This window comes from Ictalurus furcatus, chromosome 6, assembly GCF_023375685.1.
Source record: "Ictalurus furcatus strain D&B chromosome 6, Billie_1.0, whole genome shotgun sequence".
Lineage (NCBI taxonomy): Eukaryota > Metazoa > Chordata > Actinopteri > Siluriformes > Ictaluridae > Ictalurus > Ictalurus furcatus.
In genome coordinates, this window is record NC_071260.1 from 4,601,199 (window position 1) to 4,623,652 (window position 22,454).

Consider the following 22,454-nt stretch of genomic DNA (forward strand, 5'->3'; position numbering starts at 1 on the left):
CTGCTGACATTTCTACCTCTGGGTTTCTTCCAGTGTTTCCAGGTTCAGCGTGGTAACCTTGTCCAGTTTAGGCCACACCCACGTCAGGTTTAAACCTGAATACAGACATAGATACTTGATAGTTGCACTAAACAGCTTAGCTTAGAGAGCCTCCGGGATTTGTCGTCCATGTTGTCACCGCTTTAAACAAATCTCCGTTGACTTAATAAAAACGATGGGGATATCATGAGAAACAGGATGCTTTCAGCATCATTCTTTCCTCAGTGGAACATCCTGCTTTCTCAAGAACTCTATGAGCACCGTGTTCATTTAGTATACAGCAGGTCCTCCCTACACATCTCTATCCGTCCATCAGTCTTCGTGAAGCGACATCTGGTTCGCAACAACTGCATAGTTTAAGTTGGAGTTACATGCAAATTGAGCCTTCAAACCACAGCAGGCATACTGAATAGGGTTGTGTCCTAAATAGAGCTTGGAAAAAGAAGTGTGAACTGTGAGACAGACACACACACACATTGTCACATGGCTGTGAACGGCTGAGTCCTGTTTCCAAAAGAGTCTCCTGCTAATGGAGTGCTACATTCAGCACTGGGATGATAAATTCTCAACACAACTAGACAAAAAGTAGATGCTAAGTTCTCAACAAAAAGAAAATGAATCAGCAGCTCACAGTGACGCGAGTGACGGATGGGTTTGTGCTTGACCGATGATGAGGCAAACCGGATTTCTCTTTTTTTTTTCGATGAGTAGTCCGAGTCCTCCAATCCTGAGGTAAATAATTCTCTCTCACCTGATAAACTGTACAATGGACTTCAACACAGAACCTGTTTAAAAGGTGCAGTGAGATTATAAACAGGATTAGTGCAGATTAAACATGTTTACTTAGATTTCTTCCATCCATTTATTCTGTCTCCACTCCACCATATTCCATCCTTTTTATTCAGTTATATTAGTTTATCATCCATCAATCTTTCTACCGGTTCGATCAGTTCATCTTCCATCCATTATTACATTCTATTTTTGGTTACATCAGTTTATCATCCATCCACCCACCTATAATCCCACCCTTTTTTGTTCTATCAGTTTGTTATGCATCCATTCATATATTTCCCCACTTCCATCAGTTTATCATCCAACCATAATTCTATCTTTTTTCAGTCGGATCAGTTTATTGTCCATCCATCCATCATTTTTCAAGGTCCAACAGTTTATTACCCATCCCTCCTTTTCAGTTCTATCAGTGTCTTAATCATCCATCCATTCATCCATCTATTCATCCATCCTTTTGTCAGCTCCGTCAGTTTATTATACATCCATCCTTTTCAGTTCTATCAGTTTCTCTTCCGTCCATCTTTTTGTCAGTATATCATCTATCCATACTTTGTTTTGACGGGTTTTCCCCGTCATTCCATCGTTGTTTTCAATCAGTTTATCATCCGTCGATCCTGTATTCCGTTCTATCAGTTTATCATCCGTCTACCCTTTCACCTTTAACTACTTATATACTGAAAACTCCATCCTTCTACCCATTATAAATTCCACTGTTACATCCATCCAGTCACATCCTTCTATTCATCTAGACATCCTTCCTTCAACTCCTTCATTCTTTTACCCATTCACCCATCTACTCAGTCTTCAGTTTATCAACCCACTGATCTTTGCTCTATCAATTTATGATCCATTCTCCCAGCCATCAATTTTCTACCCTATCCATTTTCATCCATTCTCCCACCAAACCATCCTGCCATTCGTCTCGCACTCACATCCATCCCATACATTTCATGTTCAGCGTTGTACTTTATGTTCTACTTTCCCATCCATCCAGCTCCATTCTCAATTTATAGTCCATCCACCCATCCATCATTCGCGCTCCCATCCATCCATCCAGTCACAGTTTTATTCTCCAATCCATCCGTCTTTCCACAAATCTTCCATATATTCTCCACTCTACCAGTCTATTCTAGGTAAACGAAAACATACGTCTCAAGCTCCTGCCCAAATGTACATAAACTGCTCAAACACGCGTTGCAACACAATTCAACAAATAAATACTGTAAATAAAATGGACACCGACTAGCAGCTTTGCTATGGTGTAACAGCATCTCCACCGCGCCGTCGTGGATTATTTTCCTCTAACTGCATGGCCTCAAGTGTTTTACTCCTTATTTAATTAACACATTTGACTAAAAGATTACAATTTGCTCGTAGTGCCTTTTTAACAGACGGATTTAGTGATTCGTCATGAACGGTACGTGTGTATACAATTTGCACATCTGTACAATGGACACTACACAAGTGAGCATTAGCTAGCTGCTGTTACGACAAGCTTGGGCTCTCAACATTCAAATAAGTGTTCTGAAAATGCTCAAATAAATCAGTGTGAACTGGGAGCATGACATCGGTCTCCATGATGAATAAAAACCACCTTGTTAAGGGTAGGACATGTGCATAAATTGTGGCTTAGGTCAGCACAGACCTCCAAGGGGTAGAAGAGATCAGACTACATCATTATCCTGCATCCATTAGTGAGATAGCAATGCAGAGATCAGCCCAACTACCAAGAGCTTCCTAACCAGTGTGTCAAACACTTCTCGGTAGGTAACATTTCTATACAGATGATCAATTACACACAAAAAAAGTTTCCATTTTATGTTACATGTTTCATTTATATTCAGTGTAACGTTGCAGCTACAAATGACTCCATTATTCCATTTCCATCTACCAATTATCATAACCTCTTCAATCCATCTATTCATTTATCCTAAACTCTCATCTATCCGTCAATTAAATTAACACGAACTCTTCCAGTTGATTTTATCGTAAACTCTTAAATACATTTATTAATTTCTTGTGCTCTATTCCATCCACCTATTCATTTATTGTAAACATTCCCATTCATCCGTCCTTCCTTCCATTTACCATCCTCTGACAACTCTTCCACTTATCACCTATTCTCCTGGTCATCCCTCCATTCATCATCCACTCTTCCATCCATCCTCCCCCCATTCTCATACTTCAAACCATCATGCACTCTTCCATTAATTCCTCCTTCCATCCATTTATCATCCTGATTCATCTGATCCATGGAACAGAAATCCTGCTTCCTATTCCTTCCTCCATCTATCCAGCATTACATCTATTCATCACCAACTCCTCCATCCATCTATTCCCAATTTACCCATCATTCTCATATCGATCATTTAAAAATAAATAAATAAATCACCCTCTCTCACATACATCCAACTATCCACTGATCTCCCATCTCACCATCCTTTCCAATTGGCTCCAGCACACGTCGTTTACGGTGTACAGGTTTATGTCTCCTTGGAGGATCAATCACGTCTGTTTACCCATAATTCCCTCCGTTAAGTGAATGACTCGAGTAGGCGATCATTCTTATTTTCCTGCTGGCACACGTTACACTTATTTTATGCACTTTATACTCCGTATTGCACACAAATTTCACCATGGACATCAAGAGCGTCTACTCCTCAATTTATCTTTGAATTTTGTCGGAGCTCTAAAAACGAGGCAGACGCTGGTACGGCGTAAAAGGAAAAAGAAAAAAAGAAAAAAAAACAAAACAGAGGAACCTTTTCATCTGCAGTATTTACTGTCATAAACTCTGAAACCAAATAGGGACACTGAAAACGACTTCCACTGGTTCAATGAAGTCTATTTACCTGACTACCCATCAATCCACAGTGCCTCTGCTCTCTTATCCACATCCAGCACTCTAACTAGCCGGTGATCGGCTGCTGCGTGATCACAAAGGACAATCTACAGCCGACTACAAAGGCAGGACGCGTTTCTAGGATAGGCGTTCACCGTTTACCCTCCGAGAAGTGAACGAGGGCTTTATTAAAGAATGGCGGCGTTCTTTCCGAGCTCCTGGAGGGCAGAAAGGACACATCAGCGTCAGCGCTCGTCAGATTAGAAGCGACAGCGTCGGTTTGTGTGTCGTTTTCTTTACAGAATGAATAAGAAAAGGAGAGACGGGCTGTCTGGCAGGCTGAACGTTACATTTCCTGTCACAAAGCAAGCGAATAAACAAACCGATATTTAACGGAAAATTACAACCTTCTGCAATTATGGAATTAAGTCTGTCTCGTTCAGGATGATGTATTTATTTATTTTTTTTTAAATAAGAAAAATTCCAAACAAACGAATGAAAAAGGACAGGATTGACACTTCAACGTGTCAATCATGTAAAATGTGCAATAAAATGAAGCATTTAAGGATGTAACTGCCCGCTCTGTTGTACTGTAGGGGGCATTTATTTATTTCACCGGCAAGGTTTGGCTCCACGTGACCCTTTAGATGGACGAGTCCTCAGAAATCAGTACTCTATAAACTGACTCACCGTTATCTTTTATTGAAATGTTTCCGTCTTGGTGGGTGTGGTCTTTTCCCGGATGGCGCCGCCCCCATCTGCAGGGATCGAGGGCTCACTGAATGGTTTGTGCGCTCGTATTTATGTTCATACCCACATTCGATGGAACGTGAAACCTTTACGTGTGGAATCTAACTCCCCAAAAGTTACCCAAGTTGCAGGTTTAGCTCATTCATAAATCTTTAAATTGGTTTCATATTTTGCAGGTAGCCTATAGGTAAACCCCAGCAAGGACGTGTGCAAGGACGTGATCGTTTGCTGTTTATTCTGCTCTACGTGTAAACGTTGCTGGTGAGACTCGACATATTAACGAATCCAGTGCACGTTTCAAATTGAAGACGGAAGCTAGTCGTTTGATCGATTATTTTAATGGTCATATAAACACAAAACATTTTTAGGGAACTCAAAATACAAAATGTCCTCCAGGTTACAAACAAACACTTTCCTCCCATTTCTACAGTCCAGTGGGAATCTAAAACCATCCGTATTTCCCACAATGCACTGCTACTTTGCGAAGAGACACTGCATTTCGTGGTCCAAAGTTAAGGTTGCGACGTAATAATTCTGATTTTTCTCGTGCCGTGGGCTATCTGTGTCGCCTGGGTGATCTCTCTACACTCCTGTCCTCTCTCCTCCTGGAGCCTCTGTACCGGCTCTCCTTGTCCTCCCGCTCCACTCCGTTCCTGTACGAATCTTTGGAGGAAACGTCCTTGCTGCTTCTCTCAGGCGATTTTGACTTTGACCTCGCTTTCACTCGGCTGCGTCGGCAATCTCGGTCTCTCTGCGAGTCACTTCTGGTGTCCTTGTTTTTGCGCGAGTCCTCGGTCTCTCTGTTTTTGTACTGCCGGTCCTTGCGTTCTCCCCGGTCAGGAGAGTCCTTTCGCAAGCGTTCTCGCGCAACAGGAGAGTCCTTTCGCAAGCGGTCCCGCGCAACAGGAGAGTCCTTTCGCAAGCGGTCCCGCGCAACAGGAGAGTCCTTTCGCAAGCGGTCCCGCGCAACAGGAGAGTCCTTTCGCAAGCGGTCCCGCGCAACAGGAGAGTCCTTTCGCAAGCGTTCGCGCGCAACAGGAGAGTCCTTTCGCAAGCGTTCTCGTGCAACAGGAGAGTCCTTTCGCAAGCGTTCTCGCGCAACAGGAGAGTCCTTTCGCAAGCGTTCGCGCGCAACAGGAGAGTCCTTTCGCAAGCGTTCGCGCGCAACAGGAGAGTCCTTTCGCAAGCGTTCTCGCGCAACAGGAGTGCCACTTCGCCTGCGCTCTCTCACACCGGGGGAGTCTCTTCTCCCTCGTACGTCAGGCGAGACCCTTCTCCCGCGCTCTCGCACATTAAGAGCAACTTTCGCTGCACGCTCTCCACGGTATGGCTTTCCTGTGTGCGAGAGAATTAGCAAGTCAACTGCAGTGTATCTTACATCCATTACTGAGCAACTTACATCATCATTAGCTGGAGGCTAATGCTCAGTCAGGAAATCTTTGTGTGTATGTGAGTGTGTGACCTGATGTCCATTTAGACAACAACATACCATTAACAAGAACAAAAAAAACCAAAAAAAAACAATTAAAGCAATTACAGACGTCTGTGCAAGTTTGGTTTTACGCAAAGTGCACGCACGCACTCTTACTGCCTTCCAAATTCCCTTCACTGTATTTTAAAGCTCTAAAGAACTGAGCGCCTGACAGGCTGTAAATGACGAGGAGGAAATGATGAGTGTATGAGCTCAGTTTTCCTGTTTCTCTGGAAACTGATCTGTCGTTTGCTGCAGCTTTTCTCCTACAGAGCTGTGAAAAAGCAATTTCTTCTGTTTTTGTGTACATCTCGTTCAATTGTTTCAGCAAGTAAAACAAAACCTAAGATAAAACAAAGGCAACCCGAGTAAACACAAAATACAGTTTTCGAACGATGTAATTTATTGAAGCAAAAACGTTATCCAATACCAACTGGGCCTGTGTGAAAATGTATTTGCCCCCGTAGTTACTAATTCCCCAAATCTATGAAACTGCATTCATAATGGGGTTCAGCTGGACTAGACGCAACCAGGCCTGATTACTGCAAACCCTGTTCAATCACATCAACACTTAAATAGAACTTTTTTAACACACCCGGTAACACACTATGGAAAGATTTTAAGAAATTTCCGAATTGATGAGGAAGAAGGTGATTGAAATACATCAGTCTGGGAAGGGTTACAAAGCTATTTCAAAGGCTCTGGGACGCCAAAGGACCACAGCGAGAGCCGTTATCTCCAAATGGAAAAACTCAGCACAGTAGTGAACCTTGCCGGAAGTGGCCGACCTTCCAAAATTCCTCCAAGAGCACAGCAACTACTCATCCAGGAAGTCACAAAAGAGCCGAGGACAACATCAAAGGACCTACAGGCCTCTCTTTCATCAATAAAGGTCACTGTTCATGACTCCACTATCAGAAAGACACTGGGTTAAAATGGCATCCGTGGAAGAGTGGCGAGGTGAAAACCACTGCTAACCCGGAAGAACATGAAAGCTCGTCTGACTCTCAAACCTTTTGGGAGAATGTTCTGTGGATTGATGAATTGAAAGTGGAAGTGTTTGGAAGACACTGGTCTCGTTACATCCGGCGTAAACCAAACACAGAATTCCACAAAAAGAACATCATATCTACAGTCGAGCATGGTGGAGGTAGTGTGATGGTGTGGGGATGCTTTGCTGCTTCAGGGTCTGGGCAACTTGAAATAATTGAGGGAACCTTGAATTCTGCTCTCGATCAGAAAATCTAAAGGAGAATGTCTGGTCTTCAGTCCGTAATTTGAAACTCAAGTGCAACTGAACTATGCAGCAAGACAACGATCCAAAACATAGTCCTAGGTAGGGTTGTCAAAAGTACCAGTACTTCGGTTCCAAGTCAATAGTAAAAAAGTTGACAGTTCCAGATTTTCGGGTCAACCCGGTAATGACGCGCTGCCTGACAGGTGGTCAGTCAGGAACTTCTCATGAGTGCACCGTGGAACAAGAAGACATTGGAAAAACATTTCTACTCTTGTCTGGATAACTCTAGTAGCTTTAATAATGATGTACTTCAAGTACACAGAATGGCATTTTTAAAAACACATTTTAAATTGATAAATAACTATTAATAAAATAGTGTGTTGTTCAATTAGCATGTTTTTGTGTTTTGCTTCGATAACGAAATTGGTACAGAGTACCGTGGATTTTTACTGGTACCGACTACTGAAATTTTGGTACCGTGATAACCCTAGTCCTAGAAGCAAGTGAAAGACTTCTCTCCAGTTATCGAAAGAGTTTGGTTGCAGTTATTGCTGCTAAAGTTGGCACAACCAGATTTTTAAGCTTAAGGGGGCAATTCATTTTTCACATGGGTGATAAGTGTTGGATAACTTTTTACTTCATTATAATAAATAAATAAAAACGGTATAGTGTGTTTACTCAGGTTGTCTTTGTTTTACGTTGTTTCTTTTGAAGATGTAAAACTATTTAGTACGAGATATACACAAAAACAGGATGGAGACAAATACTATTTCTTAGCACTGTATGTATTTTAGATAGATACATAGATAGATAGATACATAGATAGATAGATAGATAGAGGTAGTGTACTGAGAGAGGGACTAGGGATGAGAGTGTACGGAGAGAGGGACTAGGGATGAGAGTGTACTGAGAGAGGGACTAGGGATGAAATAGTGTACTGAGAGGGGTACTAGGGATGAGATAGTGTACTGAGAGAGGGACTAGGGATGAGATAGTGTACTGAGAGAGGTACTAGGGATGAGATAGTGTACTGAGAGAGGTACTAGGGATGAGATAGTGTACTGAGAGGGGTACTAGGGATGAGATAGTGTACTGAAAGAGGGACTAGGGATGAGATAGTGTACTGAGAGAGGGACTAAGGATGAGAGAGTGTACTGAGAGACAGACTAAGGATGAAATAGTGTACTGAGAGAGGGACTAGGGATGAGAGAGTGTACTGAGAGACGGACTAAGGATGAAATAGTGTACTGAGAGAGGGACTAGGGATGAGAGTGTACTGAGAGAGGGACTAGGGATGAGAGTGTACTGAGAGAGGGGTACTAGGGATGAGATAGTGTACTGAGAGAGGGGTACTAGGGATGAGATAGTATACTGAGAGGGGTACTAGGGATGAGATAGTGTACTGAGAGAGGGACTAAGGATGAGAGAGTGTACTGAGAGACAGACTAAGGATGAAATAGTGTACTGAGAGAGGGACTAGGGATGAGAGAGTGTACTGAGAGAGGTACTAGGGATGAGAGTGTACTGAGAGAGGGACTAGGGATGAGAGTGTACTGAGAGAGGGACTAGGGATGAGAGTGTACTGAGAGAGGGACTAGGGATGAGAGTGTACTGAGAGAGGGACTAGGGATGAGAGTGTACTGAGAGAGGGACTAGGGATGAGAGTGTACTGAGAGAGGGACTAGGGATGAGAGTGTACTGAGAGAGGGACTAGGGATGAGAGTGTACTGAGAGAGGGACTAGGGATGAGAGAGTGTACTGAGAGACGGACTAAGGATGAAATAGTGTACTGAGAGAGGGACTAGGGATGAGAGTGTACTGAGAGAGGGACTAGGGATGAGAGTGTACTGAGAGAGGGACTAGGGATGAGAGTGTACTGAGAGAGGGGTACTAGGGATGAGATAGTGTACTGAGAGAGGGGTACTAGGGATGAGATAGTGTACTGAGAGAGGGGTACTAGGGATGAGATAGTATACTGAGAGGGGTACTAGGGATGAGATAGTGTACTGAGAGAGGGACTAAGGATGAGAGAGTGTACTGAGAGACAGACTAAGGATGAAATAGTGTACTGAGAGAGGGACTAGGGATGAGAGAGTGTACTGAGAGAGGTACTAGGGATGAGAGTGTACTGAGAGAGGGACTAGGGATGAGAGTGTACTGAGAGAGGTACTAGGGATGAGAGTGTACTGAGAGAGGGACTAGGGATGAGAGTGTACTGAGAGAGGGACTAGGGATGAGAGTGTACTGAGAGAGGGACTAGGGATGAGAGAGTGTACTGAGAGAGGGACTAGGGATGAGAGTGTACTGAGAGAGGGACTAGGGATGAGAGTGTACTGAGAGAGGGACTAGGGATGAGAGTGTACTGAGAGAGGGGTACTAGGGATGAGATAGTGTACTGAGAGAGGGGTACTAGGGATGAGATAGTGTACTGAGAGAGGGGTACTAGGGATGAGATAGTGTACTGAGAGAGGGACTAAGGATGAGAGAGTGTACTGAGAGACAGACTAAGGATGAAATAGTGTACTGAGAGAGGGACTAGGGATGAGAGAGTGTACTGAGAGAGGTACTAGGGATGAGAGTGTACTGAGAGAGGGACTAGGGATGAGAGTGTACTGAGAGAGGTACTAGGGATGAGAGTGTACTGAGAGAGGGACTAGGGATGAGAGTGTACTGAGAGAGGGACTAGGGATGAGAGTGTACTGAGAGAGGGACTAGGGATGAGAGAGTGTACTGAGAGAGGGACTAGGGATGAGAGTGTACTGAGAGAGGGACTAGGGATGAGAGTGTACTGAGAGAGGGACTAGGGATGAGAGTGTACTGAGAGAGGGGTACTAGGGATGAGATAGTGTACTGAGAGAGGGGTACTAGGGATGAGATAGTGTACTGAGAGAGGGGTACTAGGGATGAGATAGTGTACTGAGAGAGGGACTAAGGATGAGAGAGTGTACTGAGAGACAGACTAAGGATGAAATAGTGTACTGAGAGAGGGACTAGGGATGAGAGAGTGTACTGAGAGAGGTACTAGGGATGAGAGTGTACTGAGAGAGGGACTAGGGATGAGAGTGTACTGAGAGAGGTACTAGGGATGAGAGTGTACTGAGAGAGGGACTAGGGATGAGAGTGTACTGAGAGAGGGACTAGGGATGAGAGTGTACTGAGAGAGGGACTAGGGATGAGAGAGTGTACTGAGAGAGGGACTAGGGATGAGAGTGTACTGAGAGAGGGACTAGGGATGAGAGAGTGTACTGAGAGAGGGACTAGGGATGAGATAGTGTACTGAGAGAGGGCCTAGGGATGAGATAGTGTACTGAGAGAGGGCCTAGGGATGAGAGAGTACTGAGAGAGGGCCTAGGAATGAGGTAGTGTACCGAGAGAGGGACTAGGGATGAGATAGTGTACCGAGAGAGGGACTAGGGATGAGATAGTGTACCGAGAGAGGGACTAGGGATGAGATAGTGTACCGAGAGAGGGACTAGGGATGAGATAGTGTACCGAGAGAGGGACTAGGGATGAGATAGTGTACCGAGAGAGGGACTAGGGATGAGATAGTGTACCGAGAGAGGGACTAGGGATGAGAGTGTATTGAGAGAGGTACTAGGGATGAGATAGTGTACTGAGAGAGGGACTAGGGATGAGATAGTGTACTGAGAGAGGGACTAGGGATGAGATAGTGTACTGAGAGGGGTACTAGGGATGAGATAGTGTACCGAGAGAGGGACTAGGCATGAGATAGTGTACTGAGAGGGGTACTAGGGATGAGGTAGTGTACTGAGAGAGGGACTAGGGATGAGATAGTGTACCGAGAGACGGACTAGGGATGAGATAGTGTACCGAGAGAGGGACTAGGGATGAGATAGTGTACTGAGAGAGGGACTAGGGATGAGATAGTGTACTGAGAGGGGTACTAGGGATGAGATAGTGTACTGAGAGAGGGACTAGGGATGAGATAGTCTACTGACAGAGGGACTAAGGATGAGATAGTCTACTGACAGAGGGACTAAGGATGAGGTAGTCTACTCAGAGAGGCACTAGTGTACTGATGGATGAGATACTGTATTATAAGTGGGACTAGTGTGTACCTGAAGATCCGGAACTGCTGGAGTCTGAGTCACTGGAGGAATCCGAGTCACTGCTGTCACTGCCCGAGGATGAGGAATCTGATGATGAGGACGAGGAGGAGGAGGAAGAGTCAGATGACTCGACATCCTGGTTCTGGGTCATGATCATCTTAGGGGCATTCTTCAGATGCTCTCTTAACTCATCTCTGTTAGAAAGAGAGGGGGGATGGGGGACGGTTGGTTAGCCAACAGTAGGCGTGATCCAGAACCAGAACCACGGTTGGTTAGCCAACAGTGTACCAGAACCCATGGGTCGCTATAGGTTAAATGACAGACCATGATATTCAAAATGCTTTAATAAGACACATAAAAACCCCTACAGATCTGTGTAAATATTTTTTTTAATCCGTGTTTAAATGTTGTCTGAACCTTAAACAGCAGCTGAGTTTTGTTCTGCCTCGTGCTCGTTAATGTTTATTTTTACATATTTAAAATGCTTTGGAAATTCCATCCCCTCACAGCATGCTCATAAGCCATTAACAGATGATGCATTCATAATCCAAAACACCTGACCTCTCCTCATAAAGCATTCATAAAGGCATCATTAGAGGAGTTATTCATATTTTGTAAAAAATGTGCAGTATTGGTATTTACTCATTACCACATACAAATTTTTTTAAATTACTTATTTTTATTTTTCCATAAAATGAATTCTCACTATCTTGACAAACGGTTTAGTCTACAGTCTATTACACCTTATGTAACAGTTGTGTACGAGTCCCTCGGTTGTCCTCAGTGTGAAAAGATGGCGCTCGACATCATACAGCCACGGTTAAGATTTAGCAGATTCTGCAAGGGGTGTGCAAACTTTTAGGCACAACTGTAAGTGTCCAGCCGCCAACGTTCTCGATTATTTATTTCGCTCTTGTTGGTTTGGATACAAGGCTATTTCTTCTCCAGGTTCATTTAAAAGACCCACCATCGTTCTAATTGAAATCCACTGCGCCGTCACTTGGCTTATTAACACGTTATATATCAGGCTACATGTTTGCATGGCAAGTCATGACCTTTAATCCGAGCAGTTAAACAGCGACTTTATTTCTCCCATTCTAAGCTTGACATTTGAATAGAACCGCCCTGTAAAAGGTTACCATTACGCCGGTACAGAGAGATGGAATATCTGCACGTGGCCTAACAGAGAAAAGGGTCGCTTCTTACGTGAGTCCGCCCAGGCCGATGGAGGTGAAGAAATTGATGGCGAATCTCGTGTTCCTCGGGTTGTCGCGAGGGAACAGGCCTTCGAAGAACGGCTGCAGGGTCCTGCAGACGAAACGGCGCCGTTTATACACTTATCGTTTACGTGTAGCGTCTGTGTGTGTGTTTCTGAGCAGAGCACGTCTAGCGCACAAATCCATCTGGGGGGCGGCAACTCACGTGTCCTTGAGTCTCTCGTTGAGCTTCGGAAGCCCCATGTAAGCGCACAGCTCCTGGAAGAGGATCTTGACGAAAATACGACTGGAGGACGTCGTCGTCTCCTCGCTCATTCGCATGCACTCTAGAACCTGAGGGGAATTACAGACCAGTCCAAAGCAAAGCATTAAAAATAAATACATTTAAAATAAATAAATATATAAATTAGTATTCGCCTCGGTATAGCAACCGAAAAATTGCTTTCTTTCTCCAAGGCAATTAATTACGATTTAAAAAAAAAAAAAAAACCCTGTTAAAGGCTTCTATACTGAGCACAATAGCGTCTTTGTGACTAAGCGCCGAGTCGTTTAGTCATCTCGAAGGGATTCGATTGATTATCAGGCAGGAAAAAACGATCGCCGCTCCACTCACGCTCCACGGGACGGAGTCTGTATAGAGGAGGTGCGCGAACATTCTAGCCACGTTGCGCAGCTTGTTGGTCTCCAGCCTGTGAATGGTGTCGTACTGCTCCTGGAAGATGGCCTCGAAGCTCTCCATGTAGTCCTTCTTCAACAAGCAGAACCTCTGCAGAGATCAACAACACAGACATGGAGAGACTGAGAGCAGGCAACAAAAACCGACAACGAGAGGAATCATCGCAGGTTGGAGGAAAGAACAGGCGGACGGACGGCAAGACGCGGACAAAGAAGTGAAACACGAACCAGGGCGGTGTGCGTAATAAACAATCTGCACGTCTCGTACGTGATAAAACACTCGCCCCCAGGCAATGACTTTCTAACAGCTTTGTTTTCAAAAGCGGTTTAAATCCCCTGGATGCAGCGGAGAAATAAACTCACCAAGTAGCAACTGGAAGGCATAAATAAATTCTGATGGAAGAAAAGGGGGGGTGTTGTTTATTTATTCCCCCCCCCCAACAGAATGATTCAAGATTCTGGCTTTTTTAAAGAGAGTGTACTTTTAATCTTTCCGGAAATGGAAATCGTTTTGCTGTAGGGGGTCTGTGCAGAACCTTTAAAGCTTAGTTCACACTGCACAGACACACACACACACACACACACACACAGACAGACAGGTTCAGAACGCTGGGAAACACAACCGTCAGACACCAACGAACTGTTTTACGGACAGTCAGACTGGTTTAAAAACGGATGGTCCTTTTACACCACGGTCCAAATTTTACCGCAACTAGTCGTTTCTTTACACGTCGTTCTCCGCCTGAAAGACAGAAGAGGGCGTGGGTGAAGCCTTGGTTGGCGCGACGTGAGAGACGGGGCACTCGCTTAAATTCATGCAGGGATCTGCACACAGAGGACGCGTGGAGCTTTCAGAATTCGGCTCGCTTTGCCCCCAGGCACTTCCGACGACATCTTAAGGTAGGCTTAAGCTGAGCTAAGCGAAGTCTACTTTTACGCGAATCTAAGCGGGGAAACATTTTGCCGATTACAACCAAAACACAAGAGTAGATGATCCTCACCTGGGGTCAAAATTAACCATTTTATTTAAATAAACAACGCCGACGCGTAATTTTTCCTCTTCTTCGCGATCGGTCCAGAAATCTGCCGTTTTAACGAGAACAACCGGCTTTCGCTTCTATGGAGTTTTCAGGGACGCTTGCCTCGTCGTCATGCCGACGCCAACAGACGCCGACAGGGTTAACTGCGTCTGTCGGTGCAGTGAGAACTAGGCTTACGGGTTCACCCAGAAAGAAAGAACACAGTGGGTTCTAGATTCGGCTTTCTAGGAGTTGTATATGGACATACACCGACGGACAGAAAGATGAAAAGACATACAGCAAGAAGGACAAAATATAGATGGGAGGGAAACAGACAGATACGGTGGTGCTTGAAAGTTTGCGAACCCTTAAATATGACCTAAACCATTATCAGATTTTCCACACAAGCCCTAAAAGTAGACGAAGAGAACCCAATTAAACAAATGAGACGAAAATATTATATTGGGTCGTTTATTTATTGAGGAAAACGATCCGATATTACATATACGCGAGTGGCAAAAGTATGTGAACCTCTAGGATTGGCAGTTTCAATTGAAGGCGAAATTAGAGCCATGTGAATTCAATCAATGGGATGAGAATCAGGTGCGAGTGAGTGAGCGCCCCGTTTTATTTAAAGAGTCCGAGCTTCACAACACGCGTCTGTTGGAAGTGTATCACGGTACGAATAAAGCAGATTTCTGAGGACCTCGTTAACAGGGCTGTTGATGCTCATCAGGCTGGAAAAGGCTACAAAACCATCTCTCAAGAGTTTGGACGCCACCAATTAAACTCTCGCGAACAGTTAAGACTTAGCTTTTGTGACACCAAGTTTCCCATTGGGGATCAATAAAAGTACTCTCCATCTCGATCTAAAAATGGCAGGTAGGTAAACCAACAAACAAACATGGGATGAAGATATGAGCCTCACCCCAGCCAGAAGACCAAAGAACTTCTCGTAGGTTCTCTGCTGGGCGCAGCAGTCCAGGATCATGTTACACAGCTCCTTCTGCAGAGACAAGGAAACACTGATGAGAACCGTTATTACATACACACACACACACACACACACCACCCAAATCCCTCAGAGATCAACACCAACCTGACACCGAACAACGGGACACAGATGTTATGACAGTGCGGGATCTCTGTTCCGTTCATATCCAGATGTCAGAAAAATCAATAAAATATAATAAAACTGTATCCAGCCTTATGGAACATACTCGGTGCGGGATCAACCGAGCTTTACGGATACCACTCTGGTAAAAGCACTGTTTTTTTCTCCCACCTTCCATCGTTTAATGATCACATCACCGCTCGATTTATTTTAGACGCAAATTCAAAACTCGGGGTTGCGGAGGTGGTAAGCTTGGCAGACGTCTCCTGCTCCCACGACACGTCCGCTCGCTCGTCGCCACGACAACGCCGTCGGCTAATCGATTCCTCAACACCGCACAGCAGTGGGAATCTACATCACGCCATCCGTCACCACATCAGATGCCGAGGAATTCACTCCAGCGCTGGACGAGTGAGTCGATGAAACATTCAGACGCCGAGGACGCACGTCCTGAAGACGGATGTAGATGAGGATCAACGTGACGGCTTATAAAGACCACAGACACAAACCCGACTGCGTAACGGCACCGAGTCAATGAGACCGGACCTGCTTTCTGCTCTTGTAGAGGTTGTGTCATCGTTCTGGGGGGGTTGGAATCGTGCTGATCGTGAATCATTGTGTTGTTTGACTATTATACATTTCCAATCCCACACAGCGACACACAAACACGAGTCAATATTAAAATGTAATAATACACACTCAGTTTTAACCTCCTGCAGAAGTCGATCATATCTGAAGGAAGTTCTTTCAGGTTTAGAAGATTTTTTGATTTTATCCTCACTGCCATCTGCTTTTAACCTACACAACAATCCAACGTACATATATTACATCTGTATACATATGTCTTTCTCTTATTTGCCTAATTTTTTTTTACGTGACTTCTAAGTAGAAACACTTCCGACGTCTAAAAGAGGACACGGTAATTAATAAAAGCATCACGGCTTACGTTATTTTACCCGTTTCTCTGGCCCACTCGGAGAGCCCGGTTAATTAAATCATCCCTGAACACACTGAAGCTGGTGTGAGAGATTAAATGGCTGGGTTTTACCTCAGGTCACTGATTCCCTCATTAACCGCCCTAATGCTCCATCCGGCTCTACGAACTGCAGGCATGTGGACGTAAAAAAAGAGGATATCTGCCTCAGGGAGGAGAAGGGGGGGCGGGGGGGAATCTCCAAGATGACAGAACAGAGCTCGGATTTAACGTCTAAAACGTGGTACCCTTAATGCATATAATACTAATCTCCAAATGATTGGTTTTTTTTTCTTCTGTTGTGAAATGAAATTCAGTATATTTAAATATTCAAAACTCAAACATTATTTCCCCATACACCCCCCCCCCCCGACAAAAAGCCAAAAGCAAAAGGATGACGCACACTGGGCCTGAAATAGTTTACATTTTAAATATGAACTGTATCTGATGATGAGGACCGCTGATACAGAAAGACAGAAAAAGACGTCATTTGGGATCACTGGGGTCTGGAGAGAGTACGGCAGCAAGGAAGGAAGGAAGGACAGAAAGGTGAAAAGGATTAGAAGAAAGAAGAAAGGCAGCAAGGAAAAGAGAAAGGAAGGAAGCAATAAAGGGAGGAAGACAGGAAGGAAGGAAGGGTAGAAGCAAGTGAGCAAAGAAGGAAACAAGGAAGGAAGGACGGAAGGAAGTGAGGCGGGAAGGAAGGACAGAAAGGGGAAAAAGATTAGAAGAAAGTAGCCAGGCAGCAAGGAAAAGAGAAAGGAAGGAAGCAATAAAGGGAGGAAGGAAGGAACAAAGGGTGGCAGGAAGCAATAAAGAGAGGAAGATAGGAAGGAAGGAAGGGAAGAAGCAAGTGAGCAAAGAAGGACGGAAGGAAGTGAGGAGGGAAGGAAAGAAGGAAGGAAGGAAATGAAGAAGCAGGGAAGGAAGGACAGAAATCGAAAAGGGATGAGTAGAGACAAGCAAGGCAGCAAGGAAAGGAGGGAGGAAGGAAGGAAGGAAGGAAGGAAGGAAGTGAGGAAGGAAAGGAAGAAGCAGGGAAGGAAGGACAGAAAGGGGAAAAAGGATGAGCAGAAAGATGCAAGGCAGCGAGGAAGGGAGGAAGGAAGGAACAAACAACTGGAGGAAGTAAGAGGGGGCACAAGAAAGGAAGGAAGGGAATGAAGGATGCAAGAAAGAAAGGAAGGATGAGAGGAAGGGAGGAAGGAAGGAAGGGAAGATGCAAGTAAGAAAAGAAGAAAGAATGAATGAAAGAAAGGACAAACTACAGACAGAAAGAGTACCAAAGACAGAAGGAGAGCGATCCAGACATCAAAGAAAGAGTAAAAGAAGAGAAAGTGTGTGTGCGCGAGCAGACAGAACACCACCAGCTGCTCCACTTGTCGTCATTAGTGTGTTTAACAGCTTCATAAGTGAGCAGCATTCGTCACTTTATCCCCCGCCCCCCACACACACCCCATTTCATTCTCTCCCCTGAACTCCAAGACGAACGGCCCATGAGGACCGAGCCCTAAAGCGGACCCATCACGCCGAGAGGATCGGTGAGAGCTCGGGAAACCACGACTGCCCCTCGTCTTAAATCCTCCGACGGAAACACCTTTCATCATCAAACTGGGCTCAATTCGCACGAAACCTCTTCACAGCACTCACATCTAGAACTTTTACTTATTTGTAAACAACCTGTATTTTCCTTCATGTACTTCGTTCTTACGAACACACACACTCGATCTGTTCATCGTGATATAAACACCTGAATAAAGAAGAAATGATCGAATAATAAAAACGTCCTAGGGCACATGAATTTAGATTTTTCATCATCATCATCATCATCATTATTATTATTATTATTATTGAATGAACAATTCATTTGGTTTCTTCAGATGATGAAGGCTCGGCATTTGGAAATGAAAGTTTGCTTCATAAGCCTGAAACAAAACTGAAAACGACTCATTATTTGTTTCAGTCTAAACACTGAAAAGCCGCTCAATTAAAACAGTGGAGAGTCACTGCTACACTCGACTGCGCTCAAATTGGAGCTCGTATCTTTTGAGCACAGGCGCCTTGACCTCTGAACTTACCCTGAGGACCAACACGGCGTGCGCTTAATGTAAGAAGCAGGTGCAGGAACCCGCACTACACCACATCGTGTCCGTCAGTGACCGGGAAAAACCCTCACATCGATAACTCCTAGCATCCTGTAGGAAACGTTCACAATCATCCCCTATAGAGTGAGGACGTGAGGACATATGAATGCTGGGTAAACATTCCACGTTAGTGGTTTTCCCTTTTCCAAATTTCCATCTTCAGGCATAAGACAACAGCGTATTTTGGATTGTCACATCGCGCACGATATGATCCGGCTGTGCGTGATCGCACACCGTCAGGATCGGTGTCCCGGAGCAGAGGTTTCCGACCGCCGAGCCCGAGATCGGCGCGGAGGCCGTGTGTCTCGATCGCACAGTGACCTGACGCGTCACATGACAGCTTAATGAGCCAGTGAAATTTATAACCCACTTCCTCACGAAACCCTTCATCAATCACATCATCATGACAGGAAATGCTGTTCAAATGCACAGCGCACTTCAACTGACACAGCTGGGAAATAAGCGTGTTCCCCTACTCAACCTCTGTCAAGAGAATCACGAGTGTTAGAACATGAAGGGTTTCGCTCAAACACGCAGAATACCCACTTTTAAGCAATTCTGGTAATTAATGACTTTTAAAATGAGCCCAATTCGAAATTTTCACCTTGTTCTCTGTTAGGTTTATTTAAGCGCAGGCGTGTGCACGGACACGTGTACATTCATGGGTGTAAAGATACCTATTGAGGTTTTAACAGTAAAGTGTGAAACATAAATAATAAAAAAATAATTATTCGTAAAATTATTTTTTCATTATTTATGTTTCCACATAAATTGAAAATGCCCATTTCCACCATCAGGGTAATAATTAAGAAGTTCCATGTTATGAATCGACCTGGAATTGGACGCGTGTCTATATCGTCTCGACACACTGTGAAGAGGACGGTTCGAGTGGCCAAAAAATCTCCAAGGAGATTGGGGTCAGAAAGTCTCCAAAACTACAATCTGAAGTCACCTACATCACCACAAGTTGTTTGGAAGGGTTTCACTAAAAAAGGTCTCTACTCTCATCCAAAAACAAACTCGAGCGTCTTCAGTTTGCCAGACACTACTGGAACTTCAAATGGGATCGGGTTCTATGGTCTAGAGGTGGTTTTGGCACACAGAGAGGCAGCCATATGGAAAAGTTCCTCATGCCCACGGTTAAATATGGAGGGGGATCTTTAATGTTTCGGGGCAGTTTTTCTGCCAGAGGACCTGGACATTTTGTTAGGATACATGGCATCATGGACTCTATCAAATATCAACAGATATTAAATGAAAACCTGACTGCCTCTGCCAGAAAGCTTCAAATGGGCCGTGGTTGGATCTTCCAGCAGGACAATGATCCAAAACATCATCAAAATCAACACAAAAATGGTTTACTGACCACAAAATCAAGGTCCTGCCATGACCATCCCAGTCCCCTGACCTGAACCCCATAGAAAACCTGTGGGGTGAACTGAAGAGGAGAGTCCACCAGCGTGGACCTTGAAACGTGAAGGATCTGGAGAGATTCTGTATGGAGGAACGGTCTCAGATCCCTCACCATGTATTCTCCAACCTCATCAGGCATCATAGGAGAAGACGGTCCTCTTGGCAAAGGGAGGTAGTACAAAGTATTAGCTAAATAATTTTGTACACCTATATTCAAGAAATATTTTTTTAAATAAACTTGTATTGTGTTTGCAATTGTTTGAAATCCATTTTAACCACAGCTCAAAAAGTTAAAAAATAAAGCCAATTTTTCACAGCCTTCTTTGCTCATATTTACCAAGGGTGCCAATATTAGTGGAGGAGTAGCTGACGAACTTCGAGATGTTCACGAGCAGTCTCGTGATTCAATCTGCAAAACGTTCGCAAAACAAACGACGTGTCCTTGATCAGCAGCTCAGGCTTCTTAACGCTAAACCTGGTCTTGAAAACTCTCCTATACGTCATGTTTGTATTCTCGTAATGTGACTGTGTGGAACTATAACGTTAAACACGGGAATATTAATGAAGCGATTGATTAGCGCCCCCTAGTGTCCAACAGCGTGTTTAAAATGGCACTACATTCATGAATTCATTACAGAATATCGAGTATTTAAGCAGACACCAGCGCTTTATCACAGTGAAATTCTCACACAGTGGGCTGTATTATATCCGCGAGTTATACTGCACACCCTCACACACACACACACACACACACACACACTCTCTCTCTCTCTCACTGTGTGTGTCTCTCTCACAAGCTGTTAACCCGTTCTATCTATTTATAGCCGCGTTCTTCCACATGATCCCCCGCTTACTTTGCCCTTTGGCTATGTATAGCGAATTCTCCTTTTTATCTTCCTGTGAATGTCAAGTACTCAAAACGGAGGCTAATTTTACTCTTAACGCTTTTAGCATTAATTTGTCACTTCTACTCAAGTTTGTCTATAAAACTGGTGATTAAATTCATGACATCATGTATTACCGCAGAAGAAAAGAACACCGCTGCTCCTGAAAACAAAGCTCACGGAAAGGAGTCTCCAGTGTCAGTGTTATTAACCATCCATCCATCCATCTTCTATACCGCTTCTTATCCTTTTCAGGGTCACGGGGAACCTGGAGTCTATCCCAGGGAGCATCGGGCACAAGGCGGGGTACACCCTGGATAGGGTGCCAGTCCATCACAGGGCACAATCACATACACACTCACACACCCATTCATACACTACGGACACTTTGGACACGCCAATCTCTGTCAGCCATGCGTTTGGACTGGGGGAGGAAACCGGAGTATCCGGAGGAAACCCCCGCAGCACGGGGAGAACATGCAAACTCCGCACACACAGGACCACGGTGGGAATCAAACCCCCGACCCTGGAGGTGTGAGGCGAACGTGCTAACCACTAAGCCACCGTGCACCCGGAGTTATTAACAGAACAGTTAAAAAATTGCAACTACTGTTGTATAACAGGAAGAGGGGAAAAAAAAAAAAACACTTCGGGATGTGATTACTTACTTTAAACATAGCAGGTTGGAAATATATATATATATATATATATATATATGACGCTGACACTACCATTTAAACGATGTTTACGGAAAACTCAAGATTCCCAGATTCAAGAAAGTCGTCTCCAAAACAGCGAGCTCATGTGGCACAAACGTAAGCCGTAGTATTAAATCATGAAGATCTAAAGCAGCGGCACGTGGATGTAAAGCAGACCGCACGCTCTGCTCGTCCTCTCTGCACTTTAGAAACCAGATGGAACACTAAACTGGGTCTGAATTCCCCGAGCAGCTTCAGGACCAATCGTCTATAAGCCACTTCTGGAGGAAAGCATGAGATCAGTTATAGTGCAGGAAAAGAGGAAACACCCAGAGCTGAGGATAAATGCTTGGGGTTTCTCCCCCGATCAGTGGCTGCGAAACACAGATATTAAGACAACTAAAGCACTCCTGAGAGTCTGCCGAGATTTAAAAATAGATAATGGAGACTAAAAGGATTTGGCGATCAGGAAAACGTACCGTCTGGCTCTCCGGGAAATCCATCTTGATCAGCTTGTGAGCGCATTCCTCAAAGTCCAAGCTGTGAGAATAGAAAGGAAAACACACCACAATGCACTAAACAGTAGGGCTGGGCGATATATATACATAAAATCGATAGAATATCCATATCGTGATGAATGATATTTCTACGAGATGCACTTTTCTGAAATATCGTTGGTATGGGGGTGATTTATTTTCATTTTTAAAAACGTTTTCAATTATATAAATTGGTACTGAACGGATGCCATCGATTTGACGTAATATTTTCTTTTTTTTTTTTTTTTTTTTTTTACAACTTAATCATTGTCTATGTAGGCATTAAAGAAAAGCATCATCAAACTCAGTTTAACGTTTTGATTCATTTTACTACTGGTTTGCAGACAGATTGTTAAGCAGATTAAATATCGTGATACGCATCGTGTATCGTAGAAATGTCCTCAAGTATCACGATATACGATCGTTTTGCCGTATCGCCCAGCCCTACTAAACAGCACCAATTCATATAAAAAGTGATTCCTATTTTAAGTAGCACCTGAAATTATATATATATATATATATATATATATGAAATATATATATATATATATATATATATATATATATATATATATATATA

General features: G+C 44.1%; 1 protein-coding gene across 1 annotated transcript in view; it reads right to left on the reverse strand.

Moving 5' to 3' along the window:
• Positions 1–1,364: 1,364 nt before the first annotated feature.
• The window catches only part of cwc22 (CWC22 spliceosome associated protein homolog), a 43,957-nt gene continuing 22,867 nt past the window's right edge, over positions 1,365–22,454 (reverse strand). Inside the window, exons 15-21 of the mRNA XM_053626268.1 lie at positions 21,818–21,878; positions 15,041–15,118; positions 13,032–13,184; positions 12,624–12,751; positions 12,408–12,509; positions 11,211–11,395; positions 1,365–5,758 (exon numbers count right to left, since the gene is read on the reverse strand). Coding sequence (XP_053482243.1) covers positions 4,980–5,758; positions 11,211–11,395; positions 12,408–12,509; positions 12,624–12,751; positions 13,032–13,184; positions 15,041–15,118; positions 21,818–21,878 — 1,486 coding nt within the window. The 3' untranslated portion in view covers positions 1,365–4,979. The remainder of the gene's footprint in view (positions 5,759–11,210; positions 11,396–12,407; positions 12,510–12,623; positions 12,752–13,031; positions 13,185–15,040; positions 15,119–21,817; positions 21,879–22,454) is intronic.